Source organism: Moschus berezovskii, chromosome 19 (assembly GCF_049115385.1).
Source record: "Moschus berezovskii isolate FMDL1 chromosome 19, NW_MosBer_1.0, whole genome shotgun sequence".
NCBI lineage: Eukaryota > Metazoa > Chordata > Mammalia > Artiodactyla > Moschidae > Moschus > Moschus berezovskii.
The window spans coordinates 65,369,853-65,386,777 of record NC_142478.1 but is presented as its reverse complement, the minus strand read 5'-3'; the positions used below and the strand labels follow the sequence as shown (position 1 = coordinate 65,386,777).

At 40.0% G+C, this 16,925-nt stretch overlaps 1 protein-coding gene across 3 annotated transcripts in view; it reads right to left on the bottom strand.

The window, feature by feature from the left end:
- NAA25 (N-alpha-acetyltransferase 25, NatB auxiliary subunit) overlaps positions 1 to 16,925 on the bottom strand; it is a 66,931-nt gene that overhangs the window by 46,004 nt on the left and 4,002 nt on the right. For all 3 annotated transcript variants that reach the window (XM_088828237.1, XM_088828236.1, XM_055405722.2), the window contains exons 2-4: positions 6,261 to 6,346; positions 5,679 to 5,817; positions 1,503 to 1,621 (exon numbers count right to left, since the gene is read on the bottom strand). In XM_088828237.1, the coding sequence (XP_088684363.1) occupies positions 1,503 to 1,621; positions 5,679 to 5,817; positions 6,261 to 6,346 (344 nt within the window). The remainder of the gene's footprint in view (positions 1 to 1,502; positions 1,622 to 5,678; positions 5,818 to 6,260; positions 6,347 to 16,925) is intronic.

The window sequence follows — 16,925 nt, the reverse complement described above, 5'->3', positions numbered from 1 at the left end:
TGGGTGGAGAGGAGTGGGAGAAGGCCATTTTACAACCTGCTCTCTTCAATCACTACTAGGAATATCTTTCTATGTGAACAAATAAAGACACACAGTACCACGGATGGGTGCAGGGAGTGAGAATGAGGTGTTGTAGTCTTTCTACCATTTAGGTGAACTGTAATTTCTTTACCTGTGTCCATATTAATATATATTTAATATGCTTTACTTAAAACATACTTAGAAGTAAAAATGATACTAAAGATTTACACGTATAAGTTAGTGTTACCAATTTTAAAAAATATACCCATTTTAAAACAGAAGAAAAACTATAATTTCTGAATACTTTTTCTGAGAATATATTCCAACAATAAATAAAAATAATGATAAAATTTCTTCAAAGAATTATATTTGGGCCCCCCCAAATTCTTCCAGTTTAAAAACTTGGTCAAGGTGAATATAAAGATTGATTTTAAAGGATTTATCTTAATACAGTATCTTCCACCTTCCCTGGTTTATCTAGTGTTACAGTTTGATACTTCAAGTGAAAGTGATAGTTGCTCGGGTTATGTCCAACTCTTTTGTGACCTCATGGACTATAGTCCACCAGGCTCCACTGTCCATGGGCTTCTCCAGGCAAGAATACTGGAGTGGGTTGCCATTTCCTTCTCCAGAGGATCTTCCTGATCAGGGATCAAACCAGAGTCTCCTGCAGGAGATCCTGCATTCGTAGGCAGGTTCTTAACCACCGAGCCACTTGGGAAGCCTGATATTTCAAGTAAATAAGACCAAATAAAAACACAAGTAGGAAATATCTGCCTTCAGAACATATTATATCCACAAAGTATTTCTTTAAGAAATTCTAGCTTGACATCATAACCCTTTATGAACTTAAATGGGCAAATTTCATTTCCCTGGGATGCCAGTTTTACTTACGTATCATCCCCAATGTATACAAATGAGGCACCTTCACAGGTATACAAGGAACACGAAAAATGTGCTAACTAGCAGAGAGGAGAAGCTGCATCCAGGGGAAAAAAAAAGGCATCCCAAGCAAAAGGGATTCCCCCCACACCCCCGGTGGATTTAAAAATCTTAGCAGGCTATATAAACGGTTGAATTTACAAAATAAACTTTTAAAGCTAATCTTTCTAGTCTGTTCAGTTATTGGTCTGGGATTTCTGCCCATTTTCTGAAAATATACCAGCGATCTGATGCAGTGGGACAAGCTAAAGATTGTCCTTTAGATTGTTCTTACCAGAACCAAACAAAACATACATTAGGCCACAAAAGAACAATCACGTTTCCCAAATAAATCAGTTAAAGAATGTGAATAGTTGTTCATCTTTAAAACACACACACACAAATATCTGGTTGATCCACACACACAAATACATAGACCGACTCCTATACATGTATGCAAGCACACATGTGCAGACAAACACACACAACTGCAGTTAAACCACAGTAAAAAGGCTTTCAGAGAAAATTTCACAGCCCAGGAGGTTTGGGCATCAAGTTACCTGTTGCATTTTCTTGTATTCGCCCACTCTGGCATAGGCCATGAAGAGGTGAGAGTGATATTCCTCACTATTGGGAACTTTCTTCACAGCTGCCTCATAAAGTTTTGTGACTAACTCCGCTAAGACAAAGAGAAACAGGATTTTAATTACTGACGTGTAACAAATCTTAGCATCAATTTTTTTCCTATTTGAGGAAACAGATGTCTCCCATCATTAAGGAAGAAGAAATATCTGCTTTGCCTCACCTGATCATTACTCTTCCCTTGCTCAGGTGTTTTTCAATAAAGAACGGACTAGGTCAGCCCCCTGATGACATTTACAACATATAAGACTCTCCAGATCTATCTAGCCTTTCTGTCTTCTTCCAAATTCCTTCCGCCTGACACTTTATGCTCCAGCTACATCAAAATATTTGTAGTTCCACGAGATTCCCTGTGCTGTATCATATCTCCATGACTTCATGTTGTTTCCTCTGCCTGGATTCCTCTTTCCTCTCTTTTCTACTGAGAGAACATCATCTAAGACCCAGTTCAAATGTAATCCTGTCTTGCCAGGAACAGGGCTTCCCAGGGGGCACAGCAGTAAAGAATCCACTTGCCAAGGCAGGAGATGTGTGTTCCATCCCTGGGTAGGGAAGATCCTCTGGAGAAGCAAATGGCACCCTGCTCCAGTACTGTTGCCTGGAAAATTCCATGAACAGAGGAGCTTGGCGGGCTATAGTTGATGGGGTCATAAAGAGTCGGACAAGATGCAGCACATGCACATCCATGCACGCTGCCAGAAACTATGCAAGTTCAAATGTAATCCTTTCCTGACACCATCTCTGCTCCTCCACCTCAGTTTGATCACTGCTTCCTTCTGCCACTTTTAAATATTTAAATAACTTTCTTATACAATGTATTAATATATAATGCAATATACTATCTATTGATCTATTTTTCCTTATAGACTATAAGTAACATAAGAGCTGGAGAAGGCAATGGCATCCCACTCCAGTACTCCTGCCTGCAGAATCCCATGGACGGAGGAGTCTGGTAGGCTGCAGTCTATGGGGTCGCTAAGAGTCGGACACGACTGAGCGACTTCACTTTCATGTTTCACTTTCATGCACTGGAGAGGGAAATGGCAACCCACTCCAGTGTTCTTGCCTGGAGAATCCCAGGGACGGGGGAGCCTGGTGGGCTGCCGTCTATGGGGTCGCACAGAGTTGGACACGACTGAGGCAACTTAGCAGCAGCGGCAGCAACATAAGAGCAGAAAGAATACCTTTCCTCTATGACTCTAGTACACTACTTGTCATAGAGAAACATTCAACCAATACTTGTAGGATAATTTTTTTTTTAACACTAGGAGAGAATCCACAGCACTAAATTGACATAATCCCTAAATAATCAGATATACTTAAATTCTTAAGTTTTAATCTTTTATAAGAATGAAAAACAAAACTGAACTATAAAATAACTTTCTGCCTGCTAAGTTGGCAAAAATTTGTTTTTTTCCAGTTTTACTGAGAAATAATTAACAAAAACTGTATATTTTTAGGAGCACAACATGATGGTTTGATGGCAAAAAAACTTTTAAGTCTAAGAATACCAATGACAAGGATGTGAAGCAACTAGAACTCTTATACACTGCTAGTGGGAGGGTAAATTTAGAAGCAAGCTGACATCATGTTTATCTTTAAGCTGAACCTACACCCTATGATCTAACACCTCCATTCCTAGATTCTAGTGTACTCACCCAAAAAACTATTTTGTGGCAGTAAGCACGAATTAACTCCAAGCACTTGGATATTAGATGAAAAGTGCAAGTTACAGAAGATGTACAGTATGAAGGCATTTGCATTAAGTCCAAGAATAAGCAAAACTAGCAACGTATTGCTTAGAAAAACAAATGTGAAAATATTTTTAAAGAAAAGAAAGAGAATTAAAAAAAAATATTCAGGATAGCAAATCCCTCTTAGAAAGTTAAAGAGGAAATGAGATTGACAAAGGACAGACAGGAAGTCCTCTAATCGCAGGCATGCCTTTTTTTTTTTTATTGCACTTCCCTTTACTGTGATTTGCAGATACTGTGTGTTTTACAAATTGAGGGTTTGCAGCAACCCTGTGTCTAAACAAATCTACTGGCACCATTTTTCCAACAGCATTTGCTCCCTTTGTGTCACGGTGTTACATTTTTGGTAATTCTTACAATATTTCAAATTTTTCACTAGTATAAAGTTATGGTGATTTATGACCAGTGATTTTTTTTTAATCTATTAATTTATTTGGCTGTGCTGGGTCTTTGTTGCTGAACAGGGGCTTTCTTTAGTAGTGGTGAGTGAAAGCTGCTCTCTAGTTGCAGTTCATGGGCTTCTCATTGTGGTGGCTTCTCCAATTGCAAAGCACCAGCTCTAAGGCACACAAGTTTAATTGCCCACAGCATGTGGAATCTTCCCAGACCAAGGATCAAATTTGTGGCCCCTGCACTGGCAGACAGATTCTTAACCACTGGACAACCAGGCAAGTTCAACCAGTGATCTTTGAAGTTACTACTGGAATTGTTTGAGAGCACCACAAATCATATCCATATAAGACCTTGAATTTAATCAACAAATGTTTGTGTGTTCTGACTGCTCCATTATCTAGTTGTCCCTGTCTATCTCCCTCTCCTCAGGCCTCCCTATTCTTTGAGACATAATATTGAAATGAGGCCAGTTAATAGGAGAGTCGGACACGACTGAGCGACTGAACTGAACTGAACTGAACTGAATAACCCTACAACAGCCTCTAGTGAAAGGAAGAGTCACATGACTGGCACTTTAAATCAAAAGCTAGAAATGATTAAGCTTAGTGAGGAAGGCATGTAGAAAGCCAAGACAGGCTGGAAGGTAGGCTTCCTGTGCCAGGTAGCCAAGTTGCAAATGCACAGGAAAAGTTCTTGAAGGAAATTAAAAGTACTTCTCCAGGGAATTCCCTGGATGGGGAATCAGATCCCACAAGCCAAGAGGTGCAGCCTTCCCCCCAAAAAAAGTATTATTCCAATGAAGACATAAATGATAAGAAAGTCAAACAGCCTTGTTGCTGACATGGAGTAAGTTTTAGTGATCTGGGTAGACAATCAAACCAGCCACGATATTCCTTTAAGCCAAAGCCTAACCCAGAAGAAGACCCTAACTCTCTTTAATTCCATAAAGGTTGAGATAACTGGGGGAAAAATTCATGTGACTCACTTTATTGCAATATTCACTCTAATGTGAAACCAAACCCATGATATATCCAAGGTATGCCTGTACTAATAATGCTCGATTTCCTAAGCTGGGTGGTAGCTTTATGAATGTTCATTTACCTCACATAAAATGTTCTAGTCTGTTACATAAAACATACTCTTCTATAACATGTATTATTAAAAATATGTATCTCATAACAAAAAATTTAAGAAATCAACAAGGAAAAACTTAATCTACAGATCAAACTGTAGACTACCTAGGATATCATCAGAAATAATCTGGCAGGCAGAGGGGTATAGATTAAAACTGATCATGTGTCAGTAATCGCTGAAGCAGAGTAATGGGGACACTGGGGATTATTATGTTATTCTGTTTCTATGTTTGAAATTTCCCATAATAAAAAATGGGAAAGGGGGCTTCCCTGGTGGCTCAGTGGTAAAGAATCCAGCTGCCAATACAGGAGACCCAGGTTTGATCCCTGATCCGGAAAGACCCCACATGCCTCAAAACAACTAAGCCCATGTGCCACATGCTTGAGCCTGTGCTCTAGAGCCCAGGAGCTGCAACTACTGAAGCCCATGCTTTGCAACAAGAGAAGTCACCACAATGAGAAGCCTGTGCACTGCAACCAGAGAGTAGTCCCCGTTCACCCCAACTAGAGAAGAGTCAACGAAGCAGCAACAAAGACTGAGCACAGCCAAAAATATATATTTTTTTAAAGTGGGGAAAAAGCAACTCTTTCATTTAGCAAATAAAAATGTCATAAATGAAATTCAAGTCCTCATTCCAATTCAAGGATATGTGCAAAATAGCCACTCTGTCCACAACCTTTGCAGGCCATGATTAATGCATTAGTTTACCTGCTGTCATCCATCAAATCATGAGTGGTAAGTAAATTAGACAAATACAGAAATATCCAAAAAATTAAGCACAGTTTTAAAAACAGTGAAAAGAAAGAAACTTACGTCGGTGCATCTCCCGGTAAAGAATAGTCAGTGCCTGCAGCGAGTTGTCATCTGTGGGTTCAAGAGCGGCCACCTCCTGTGCCAAGATGAAAGCTTCCTCTTGCTTTCCAGTTCTCTGTAAACCGATTGCCTTTAACACCTGAGAGAAAAGACAAGACTGCTTTTAAAGGACAGAAAAGGAAATGTGAATCAAAGAAAGGCAATTTGAAAGCACAAGGTAAATTATAAGATATGCCTAGGCTGCGAATCAACCATTTTACTAAAAATATCAGCAAATAAAGATTCTTTTCTATTTCAGTCATATTAAGAATGCACAAAGCAAAACAAAAAACATGTTCAACACCCCTTAAAAGGACCCTGTGAAAACAGAATAATTAAATTAGAGAAGTCATGTCCAAAGAAAAAAGCAGCGAGCTTTTAATTAAATACTATTTATGGCATTTAAGGGATCAGGAAAATATATGGCCTAAGAAATACTCTGAAAAACACAGGTACTAAAGAGATTAATGAAACACCTTTCCCTTTAAAGATTACAATATATAACCCACCAAATATAAGTAACTCGAAGGCAAATGAACTTACCTTAGCACAATGAAGATCTTTATGCTTTTTCAACAACTTATCTGCTTGCTGAATTGCCATTTTATTATTTCCATTATCAAGATAATCTATGAAAACAGAAGTTAGGGTCATTATAATCCTTCAACAACAAATATGAAAAATGCATAGGCTAGTATTAGATATTTCAAAAAGTGTCCTAATTTGGTATTTAAAAATATCACAGAGCGATATGAACTCTAAACGGCCAGGATGGTCCAGAACCCAATCTTATATTTTGTTATAGTCATTTCTCATCCAAAAGCAATATAATCCAGTTATACTAGTCCTTAATGAAGATTCAAGACCAAATATATTTAGATGACAGGTGACACTAATATTTTTACCTATGCTAAACAAATGGGCTTTCAGTTCAGTTCAGTCACTCAGTTGTGTCCGACTCTTTGCAACCCCATGAATCACAGCACACCAGGCCTCCCTGTCCATCACCAACTCCCGGAGTTCACTCAAACTCATGTCCATCCAGTCGGTGATGCCATCCAGCCATCTCATTCTCTGTCGTCCCTGCCTCCTCCTGCCCCCAACCCCTCCCAGCATCAGAGTCTTTTCCAGTGAGTCAACTCGTCGCATGAGGTGGCCAAAGTATTGGAGTTTCAGCTTTAGCATCAGTCCTTCCAATGAACACCCAGGACTGATCTCGTTTATAATGGACTGGTTGGATCTCCTTGCAGTCCAAGGGACTCTCAAGAGTCTAGTCACACAAAATTTGAAATATCTAAAAAAACAGTTTATTATACTCAAACTTCAAATCTACCAAAGGGACCATGTTCCCTCAATAAAATGTGTAATGTGTACTTACTATGCCACAGAATTAAGAATAATTTTCTGGGGAAAAAAAAGGAGTAACAGGGGTGGCAAATTAAATCCAGTAATATTAGGAGCAGACAAGGTAGGAAAAACAGTTCTTTCATATACGTTAGTTGAAACAGAAACTAGCACTGACTTTGAAGAAAAATTGACTTCTAAGTTCCCTAAACTATGCACCCATTCCAAAACTCAAGGAATATGGAGACTTGCTATAAAATTTTGTTAAGGAAGAAAAGCAATCAATTATTATTCAAAAGTAGAATAAAAGCAAAGATTAATTTCCAAATGAGAAGCTCTAAAAGAAAATAAGAAGTGTGTTAGATGGGCAGCAGTGATAGACGTTAATTCTATATATAGGAAGATGACTAAACGCTGACCAGCCTGCAACCTGCTACTACTACCAGGTCCCTCTTGGCTCTTCGAGGTCCCAAATCAGCACGGGAACAGACAAAACACAAACAACTCAAATTAATCTATGCTGGTGAAGTCAGGGAACAAAAGCAACTCTTATTCACTGTTGGTGGGAATGCAAAAATGGCACTGCCACCTTGGAAGACAGGCTGTTTCTTAAAAAAATAAACATACTCTAACCATATTATCCAGCTCCTTGTTACGTACCCAAATGAGATGAAAACTTACTTTCACACAAAAATCTGCACATAAATGGTTACAGCAGCTTTGTACATAATTGCCACAACTTGGAAGGAACCAAAGTGTCCTTCGGTAGGCAAATGGATAAAAAGCTGCAGTACATCCATCCATACAATGAAATATTATTCAGTGATAAAAATAAATGAGCTAGCAAGTCAAAGGAAAAAAACAGAGGACTCTTAAATGCACACTGCCAAGAGAATGAAGGCAATATGACAAAGTTACATACTATATGATTCCAAGCATATAACAGTCTCAGAAAGGCAAAAATTATAGGCACAGTAGAACAGTCAGTGGATGCCAGGAACCAAGGGAAGAATGAATAGCTGGAGAGCAGGGATTTTTCAGTGCAGTGAAACTATATGATGCTGCAACGACGGTATGTGTCAATTATTCACTTGTCAAAACCCACAGAATGTGCAACATACAGAATGAACTCTAAGGTAAACTAGTACAGTAGGGAGTTAACAAGAACAGATTACACTGGCTCAGCAACTGTAGCAAATGCACCACACCAGTGCAAATGTTAGTAACACGGGAAACTGCTGGGAGAAGAGGGGGGTGTGGGGGTGAATAGGAAAATCCACTCTAGAAAAACAAAGCTGATTAACTGGAAAAATATTTATCTAATAAAACCAAAGATTCATTTCTAGAAAAGGAAAGTAAGAAGTGTTATAAATGGGAAATAGGGTGGTAGCTGCTGATTCAGAATACAGAAAGATGGCTGAACACAAGCTAGTTCACAATCTACTACTACAACTAGTCCCTCTTCGCTCCTCAAGGTCCCAAGTTAGCTACAGGGAGAGAGGAGGCAAAGACAACTCAAAATCATCTACGGCCCTGGTGGCTCAAGGCCAAGTAACAGAAACATGCTATCATTTTACCTGAAGGCATCAATTCTTCTCCAATGAATACTTTGCCACAACTTTTAAAAAACAACCACATGAACACATGAGTTTCATCTCTAGTCTTTCTTCAATGCACTTAACACCAATGAGCACCAATAATGCTAGGTACAATGATTAAGAAGACTTACTCTGGAGGAATCACAATCTAAAAGAGATCAAAAACTTAATACTCAGGTAGAGCGAAATCACAGAAATCTAAAAGCACACAAAATCTTGGCCTGAATACCTAATACCAATTTTCTTAAATTCTTAGTTCAGCCAACAGGCCACCATTTGTCCTTTCAGAATATCTGAGAGACGTTTCAGTTCAATAAATGGTATCTTCTCTTTCTAACAACCTGGTGTTGGTCTTATGCGGAGTGAGTTCTAAGTTATGTCTGACTCAGTCCTGTAAGACTCCAGGTTCACAGACCACATCTTGAAGCCTTCTCAAAGAGTAGATATCTTTGGTGAAACCCCAGGTCTGAGGACCGCCCTGTAAACAGATTAGACCAGAGGTTAGGACTACAAGGATATTTAACTTTTCCTCTCTGTTGCTGACAAGGCTCTGATATATTAATATGCAGTACCCTTACTCTCTTCTCTGGGAATGGTTTCCACAGACTCTGCTGAAGGGGTAGAATTGGATGAGCATGTCTAGATCACATAACTGAAGCCCAATGGAGTGGACATTTGACCCAAGCTGGGTAAACCTGGTAATCTATAACTGCAATGCTGAAACCTGGAGTCAGAAAGCTATGGAGAACTCCATTTAGAAGGCAATAAATATTTCCAGTTTGAGATTATCAGGGGCAGGTCCAGAATTTCCATCTGGAAGGAGCCTTGGGAGATGCAAGTTGGTTAATGGGGAGTGAAAAAGGGAGTTATCTCTTGGCTCTTCATTCATATAACATTTATAAAAGAATAATGCCAGTTATCTTTATCAAAAAATAGATGGGGGGGGAATGGGGGCAGTGCTGATTAAGCAAACAACCTCTCCCTACTTTATCTTCACCCAACATTTGGGTCCTGCGTAAGTGATGAGTAAGCACATTAAAAAAAAAAGGCTTGAAGAACCTAGCAGAGAAAAGAATAGACACAAACAGGTAAGAGCAGCAGAGACAAGCGTTTGAGAAAGAAGCTTCAGATATTGATAGCGTTCCAGTTTCCATCAGGCTCTAGAACACCGCATTCCTGCCCTAGGCTCCCACAAGGGTTTATAAACAACCTCCCTCTACCTGAGCTTGTGTCAAAGGGTTTCTGCTCCTTGCACCCAAAAGAATTTTAACTAAGACACCCCACCACATTCAGCCTGCTGTCAGGCTCCCCCTTCCTGGAAGCCTACTGATTAACTGGTTGCTGAGTCTTTGGAAAATGTTTATTTCCATTTTACATCACTGACTTTGTAATATAAATTATGTAGCACTTGGTGAAAAAAGGCCAAGAAAAATGATATCCTAAGTCTATTTTTTTATGTCTTTTTAAAAGCTTACTCAAGGGTAATTGTGGCTTGACCACGAGGGCTGGTATGGTTTAAGAGTAAGCAGGTCAGCCATCCACAAATAAGGCACAGGAAATAAGATGATGATGTATCAGTTAAAGCAGTGTTTTTCAAAGCATAGTTATCACTCCAACTACTCTGTTTTTAGGTGATCTCTGCAGGCAGTACTAGATAACACAGTGAGAAAGTTGACTTCTAATATTTCCTTTATATAATAGGAGATAGACCAATAAAGATTTGTTCTTGTTTAGTCACTAAGTGAAGTGAAATGAAAGTCGCTCAGTCGTGTCCAACTCTGTGACACCTGTACAGTCCATGAATTCTTCAGGCCAGAATACTGGAGTGGGTAGCCTTTCCCTTCTCCAGGGGATCTTCCCAACCCAGGAATCGAACCAGGGTTTCCTGCATTGCAGGCGCATTCTTTACTAACTGAGCTATCAGGGAAGCCCTGTCGCTAAGTCGTGTCACTAACTCTTTTGTAACCCCATGGACTGTAGTCTGTCAGGATCCTCTGCCCACGGGACTTCCCAGGCAAGAATACGGAGTGGGTTGCCATTTCCTTCTCCAGGGGATCTTCCTGATCCAGGGATCAAACCTGCGTCTCCAGAACTGGCAGGCGGATGCTTTACCACTGAGCCACCAGGGAAGCCGAATAATACAGATTATTTTTAAATAAATTAACAGTCAACTTAGAGAAAAATATTAAGTAAATAATAGTACAGATGATACTATAATATAGCTAAAATCATCAGATTGGATAAAAGTATGATAGAAATCCAGGAAACACTGGGTTAAACCACTAGTAAGAGACTATCAAAATCTGCTGAACAAATGAGCTAGCCCCGTTCCAGGGTAATACAGCCAAACAGAAGCTCCTCTTCCCTGCAGGTGCAGACAGACAGCAGTAGGCCCTGAAACATACAGGCCTACTGTCTACTGGCCCTGTAGAGAGGCCCTGGGACCAACATACTTAAGAATCCTAAGTCCAATCATACTTCGGAATACTGACAATAGAAAAGGGATCACTCTCACAAATAAAAAGGAAAGCCTTTAAATTAGGTGTCCTTGCAAATGCTTTTAAACCTTCCAGAGTAGCTGAAATTGACAACCTGCACTGTTTTCACTTCCTACAAGGGCTTCAGAGACTAGTCAAGATATTGCTCCAAATTTAGAAAAAGATCAAATACAAGACAGCTCCACTTTCAAAGTACAATGTCCTTTGCTTAAAAATCCTAAATGTTTGAGAACAGAAGTCTTGCTTTTACCAAGAACACATATTGTAGGTGAAACATTCTTTTAATCAACAAGCTTTTGTTAAATACCTAACGTGCAAGATGGGGGGTGGTGAGGCTGAACTTAAAAACGAATAATGCCTTCGAACTGATGGCCTTCCATCCTGCATCTGTCCCTTTTAAACCTACTTCCCACACGGTATTCAGAGTTATCCAAGTTATCCTTTCACAATGCGGGAGAAAGAGATATATACATACAAAGTGACCACAACAGGATATTCAAGGAACCAATGATTAGTGATGGCTTCCTGTGCTCAAACTGGACTTTTAAAAGTCTTTTCAGTTAATTTTTAAATAATAAAAATAATACAATCATAGTGAAAAAAAAGTGATTCATACAGGTATAACACGAAAAGAATTATCAGTCTCGTAATCTTGACCTTCACACCCACTACCCTCTACTCTGTGCATTCTTCTAGGACTTTTCTGTGCTTTAACATGTCTTCCTAAGCTTAAAATGTTTTTAGAATCTCAAAGTCTAAGAGCTTTTTAAAGCGTCAAGATTTCAGAACAGAAGACTATAGGTTGTGCCAAGTGACTTTTCTACAGAAAGAAAAGATAATATTCACTCACCAAGACACTCTTGGGGCGAAACAGGACAAGACTCACTGAGCTAACACTGCCCAACAGAAGGTTCAGAATACATAGAACAATCATGTGAAGACTTGGGAAGTTTTAATAACGAACTATAGCAAAATAATTACCTGGAGTTTGGCCACAAAGGGAAGGGAAATGTCCTAAAGTACCAAAGAAGTGATTATCATTCAGGAAACACAGCGAGGAAATAGGTTACATATGATTCAGTCTAGAGCAAGACTGCAAGTCAGTAACCAACAAGGACTACTGGTGCAGCACAGGGAACTCTACTCAACATTCTGTGACATCCTGTATGAGAAAAGAGTCTAATAAAGAAAGAATATATGTATAACTGAGTCACTCTGTTGTACACCTGAAACACACACAACACTGTAAATGAACTCTACCTCAATAAAATTTTAAAAATAAGTATACAAAAAAAAAAAATGACCGTAAGTCAGTAACAAAGATTAGAATGCATCCTTTTCATTATAGGGGACTGGAATGCAAAAGTAGGACGTCAAGAAACACCTGGAGTAACAGGCAAATTTGGCTTTGGAGCACGGAATGAAGCAGGGCAAAGGCTAATAGAGTTTTGCCAAGAGAACGTACTGGTCATAACAAACACTCTCTTTCAACAACACAAGACAAGACTCTACATATGGACATCACCAGATGGTCAACACCGAAATCAGATTGATTATATTCTTTGCAGCCAAAGATGGAGAAGCTCTATACAGTTAGCAAAAACAAGACTGTGGCTCAGATCATGAACTCCTTATTGCCAAATTCAGACTGAAATTGAAGAAAGTAGGGAAAACCACTAGACCATTCAGATATGACCTAAATCAAATCCCTTATGATTATACAGTGGAAGTGAGAAATAGATTGAAGGGACTAGATCTGATAGAGTGCCTGATGAACTATGGATGGAGGTTCGTGACGTTGTACAGGAGACAGGGACCAAGACCATCCCCATGGAAAAGAGATGCAAAAAAGCAACATGGCTGTCTGGGGAGGCCTTACAAATAGCTGTGAAAAGAAGAGAAGTGAAAAGCAAAGGAGAAAAGGAAAGATATAAGCATCTAAATGCAGAGTTCCAAAGAATAGCAAGGAGAGATAAGAAAGCCTTCCTCAGTGATCAATGAAAAGAAATAGAGGAAAACAACAGAATAGGAAAGACTAGAGATCTCTTCAAGAAAATTGGAGATACCAAGGGAACATTTCATGCAAAGATGGGCTCGATAAAGGACAGAAATGGTATGGACCTAACAGAAGCAGAAGAGATTAAGAAGAGGTGGCAAGAATACACAGAACAACTGTACAAAAAAGATCTTCACGACCCAGATAATCACAATGGTGTGATCACTCACCTAGAGCCAGACATCCTGGAATGTAAAATCAAGTGGGCCTTAGAAAGCATCACTACGAACAAAGCTTGTGGAGGTGATGGAATTCCAGTTGAGCTATTTCAAATCCTGAAGGATGATGCTGTTAAAGTGCTGCACTCAATATGCCAGCAAATTTGGAAAACAAAGCAGTGGCCACAGGACTAGAAAAGGTCAGTCTTCATTCCAATCCCAAAGAAAGGCAACGCCAAAGAATGCTCAAACTACCACACAATTGCACTCATCTCATACGCTAGTAAAGTCATGCTCAAAATTCTCCAAGCCAGGCTTCAGCAACACGTGAACCGTGAACTTCCAGATGTTCAAGCTGGTTGTAGAAAAGGCAGAGGAACCAGAGATCAAATTGCCAACATCCGCTGGATTATGGAGAAAGCAAAAGAGTTTCAGAAAAACATCTATTTCTGCTTCACTGACTATGCCAAAGCCTTTGACTGTGTGGATCACAACAAACTGTGGAAAATTTTGAAAGAGATGGGAATCCCAGACCACCTGACCTGCCTCTTGAGAAACCTGTATGCAGGTCAGGAAGCAACAGTTAGAACTGGACATGGAACAACAGACTGGTTCCAAATAGGAAAAGGAGTACGTCAAGGCTGTATATTGTCACCCTGCTTATTTAACTTATATGCATAGTACATCATGAGGAACGCTGGGCTAGAAGAAGCACAAGCTGGAATCAAGATTGCTGGGAGAAATATCAATAACCTCAGATATGCAGATGACACCACCCTTATGGCAGAAAGTGAAGAGGAACTAAAAAGCCTCTTGAGGAAAGTGAAAGAGGAGAGTGAAAAAGTTGGCTTGAAGCTCAACATTCAGAAAACTAAGATCATGGCATCTGGTCCCATCACTTCATGGGAAATAGATGGGGAAACAGTGGAAAAAGTGTCCGACTATTTTTTTGAGCTCCAAAATCACTGCGGATGCTGATTGCAGCCATGAAATTAAAAGACGCTTACTCCTTGGAAGGAAAGTTATGACCAACCTAAATAGCATATTAAAAAGCAGAGACATTACTTTGCCAACAAAGGTCCGTCTAGTCAAGGCTATGGTTTTTCCAGTGGTCATGTATGGATGTGAGAGTTGGACTGTGAAGAAAGCTGATCACCGAAGAATTGATGCTTTTGAACTGTGGGGTTGGAGAAGACTCTTGAGAGTCCCTTGGACTGCAAGGAGATCCAACCAGTCCACCCTAAAGGAGATCAGTCCTGGGTGTTCACTGGAAGGACTGATGCTAAAGCTGAAACTCCAATACTTTGGCCACCTCATGCGAGAGTTGACTCACTGGAAAAGACTCTGATGCTGGGAGGGATTGGGGGCAGGAGGAGAAGGGGATGACAGAGAATGAGATGGCTGGATGGCATCACCGACTCGATGGACATGAGTTTGAGTGAACTCCGGGAGTTGGTGATGGACAGGGAGGCCTGGCGTGCTGTGATTCATGGGGTCGCAAACAGTCGGGACACGACTGAGCAACTGAACTGAACTGTGCCATAAAAGTATGTGTGTGTGTGTATTCTAAAGACTACGGAGATACTTTTTCTTTGAAACTTCTCTACTTTTATTTTACAATTCCTGCATCCTATAAAAATTTATTAAGTGCCATATCTAACCATCACTTTCAACTCTGCTGCTGCTACTGCTGCTGCTGCTGCTGCTGCTAAGTCGCTTCAGTCGTGCCCGACTCTCTGCGACCCCATAGACGGCAGCCCACCAGGCTCCGCCGTCCCTGGGATTCTCCAGGCAAGAATACTGGAGTGGGTTGCCATTTCCTTCTCCAGTTAAAAGCCCCTGCTGCTGCTGCTAAGTCACTCCAGTCGCGTCCGACTCTGTGTGACCCCATAGACGGAAGCCCACCAGGCTCCCCCATCCCTGGGATTCTCCAGGCAAGAACACTGAAGTGGGTTGCCATTTCCTTCTCCAGTTAAAAGCCCCTAGCACTGCCTAATTAAGAATACTAGACAGTACAAAATTAGGATTAGTGAGTATACTTAAAAACTGTTTATATCAGTTCCCGATTCCCTTCTCCTTGAGCAACAAAATATAAAAGGGATTTTCACCTAACTGTTGTCAGTTCCATCAGCGCACACACTCCCATAAGTAGTAAAGCATTTTAAAAGATTCCTTTGAAAGTCAGTTACGCTGTGATGCTTTATTCCAAGCTTGAACCACAGCAAGAGTTTTTTCACACTCTAAAACCTAAGTATTTTCATTAATTCCAGCAGGAAATAACAAACTCTATTTATCAGGCCAGGACTAACGGCAACCAGAGGAATCCATTAGGTAATAAAGCCAGCTAGATTGTATTTTAAATATTCTTCTGTATTATGAAATTTAGCAGCAGATGTGACAAAACCAACGTAACCTCACATTTTTTTTTTGAGCTATGATCTGCCTTTTTCCTTGTTCCTGCTTATTCTATTAACCATAAGATGATATGGAAAAATCCCAACAAACTTTTTGACCAACCCACTGCAGTGTTTATTGCAAACCACTGACTATTTTAAATTGAAGATATCCAACCACTTACCAGCATGGACTGCAGGATGCAAGGTTTTTACACACCCCCCTAGCATTTTAAAAATAATAATGGTAGAAGAAAGCTCACCAAGTCACACGGGAATACAAAATCTGTTCAGAACCACAAAGCACAAGAGAATAACTGCAGTGAAAGAAAACAATAAAGGAGGCATTCTGAGAAACTCAAGATGGGTTTCAAAACCCAAAATGCAATACCCAAACTTACCAGTTTATGAGTAAAGAGAAGCACTCTAAAGACATTCGACTAAACAACTAGCTATTACATACAGAGACATCAGAAACAGAATTTCAACCTACCATAATTTCACAAGTAATCACCCTGTCCGCTTCTACCCTCAACAGCATCGGCAAAAGCTGAGGTCATAGGCAAAGTTTCTAACAGTTCTAAAATCCTAAACCTTGGTAATATAAATAATGCTGCACAAAAGACAGTGAGGCTGCAGAATCCAAACTCAGTAAGGGCTGAGCTCTCCAGTGAGAATGGCCACGTTCAAATTCCAGCTCTACAATTTACTAGCTGCAACCCTGAGCAAGTTAATCTCTGGCCTTCAGTTTACGACTATGCTCACAATAATCTTACCTTAGGACAGTTAGCGCACAAACAATCAATGCTGAATGTTGTTGAACTTTAGGCTGGTGGGTAAGCACTACCAAGCATTAGCTCGTTCATCTGTCAGCTAATGAAATAAATTCAAAGGACAATAGTGGTTCAGGGATACTAAGGTATTTAAACACAAAAGCAGAGGCTGCCCCAAGGTCCAGAGGTCAAAACTCAGAAGTGCCGACATCAAGGGCAGTCCTTTCCCTAATTCTGCCAGTGTATATTAATTGCCTTGGAACTTCTAAAGAAAGTATCTTCTAATCTTCCCATGTAACTACAAGAAAAGCTACATAATTCTGGCTTCAGTTTTAGTATGACCTACATATCTGGTTAACATAGCCTGATGTTTAACAATGTTAAAGGC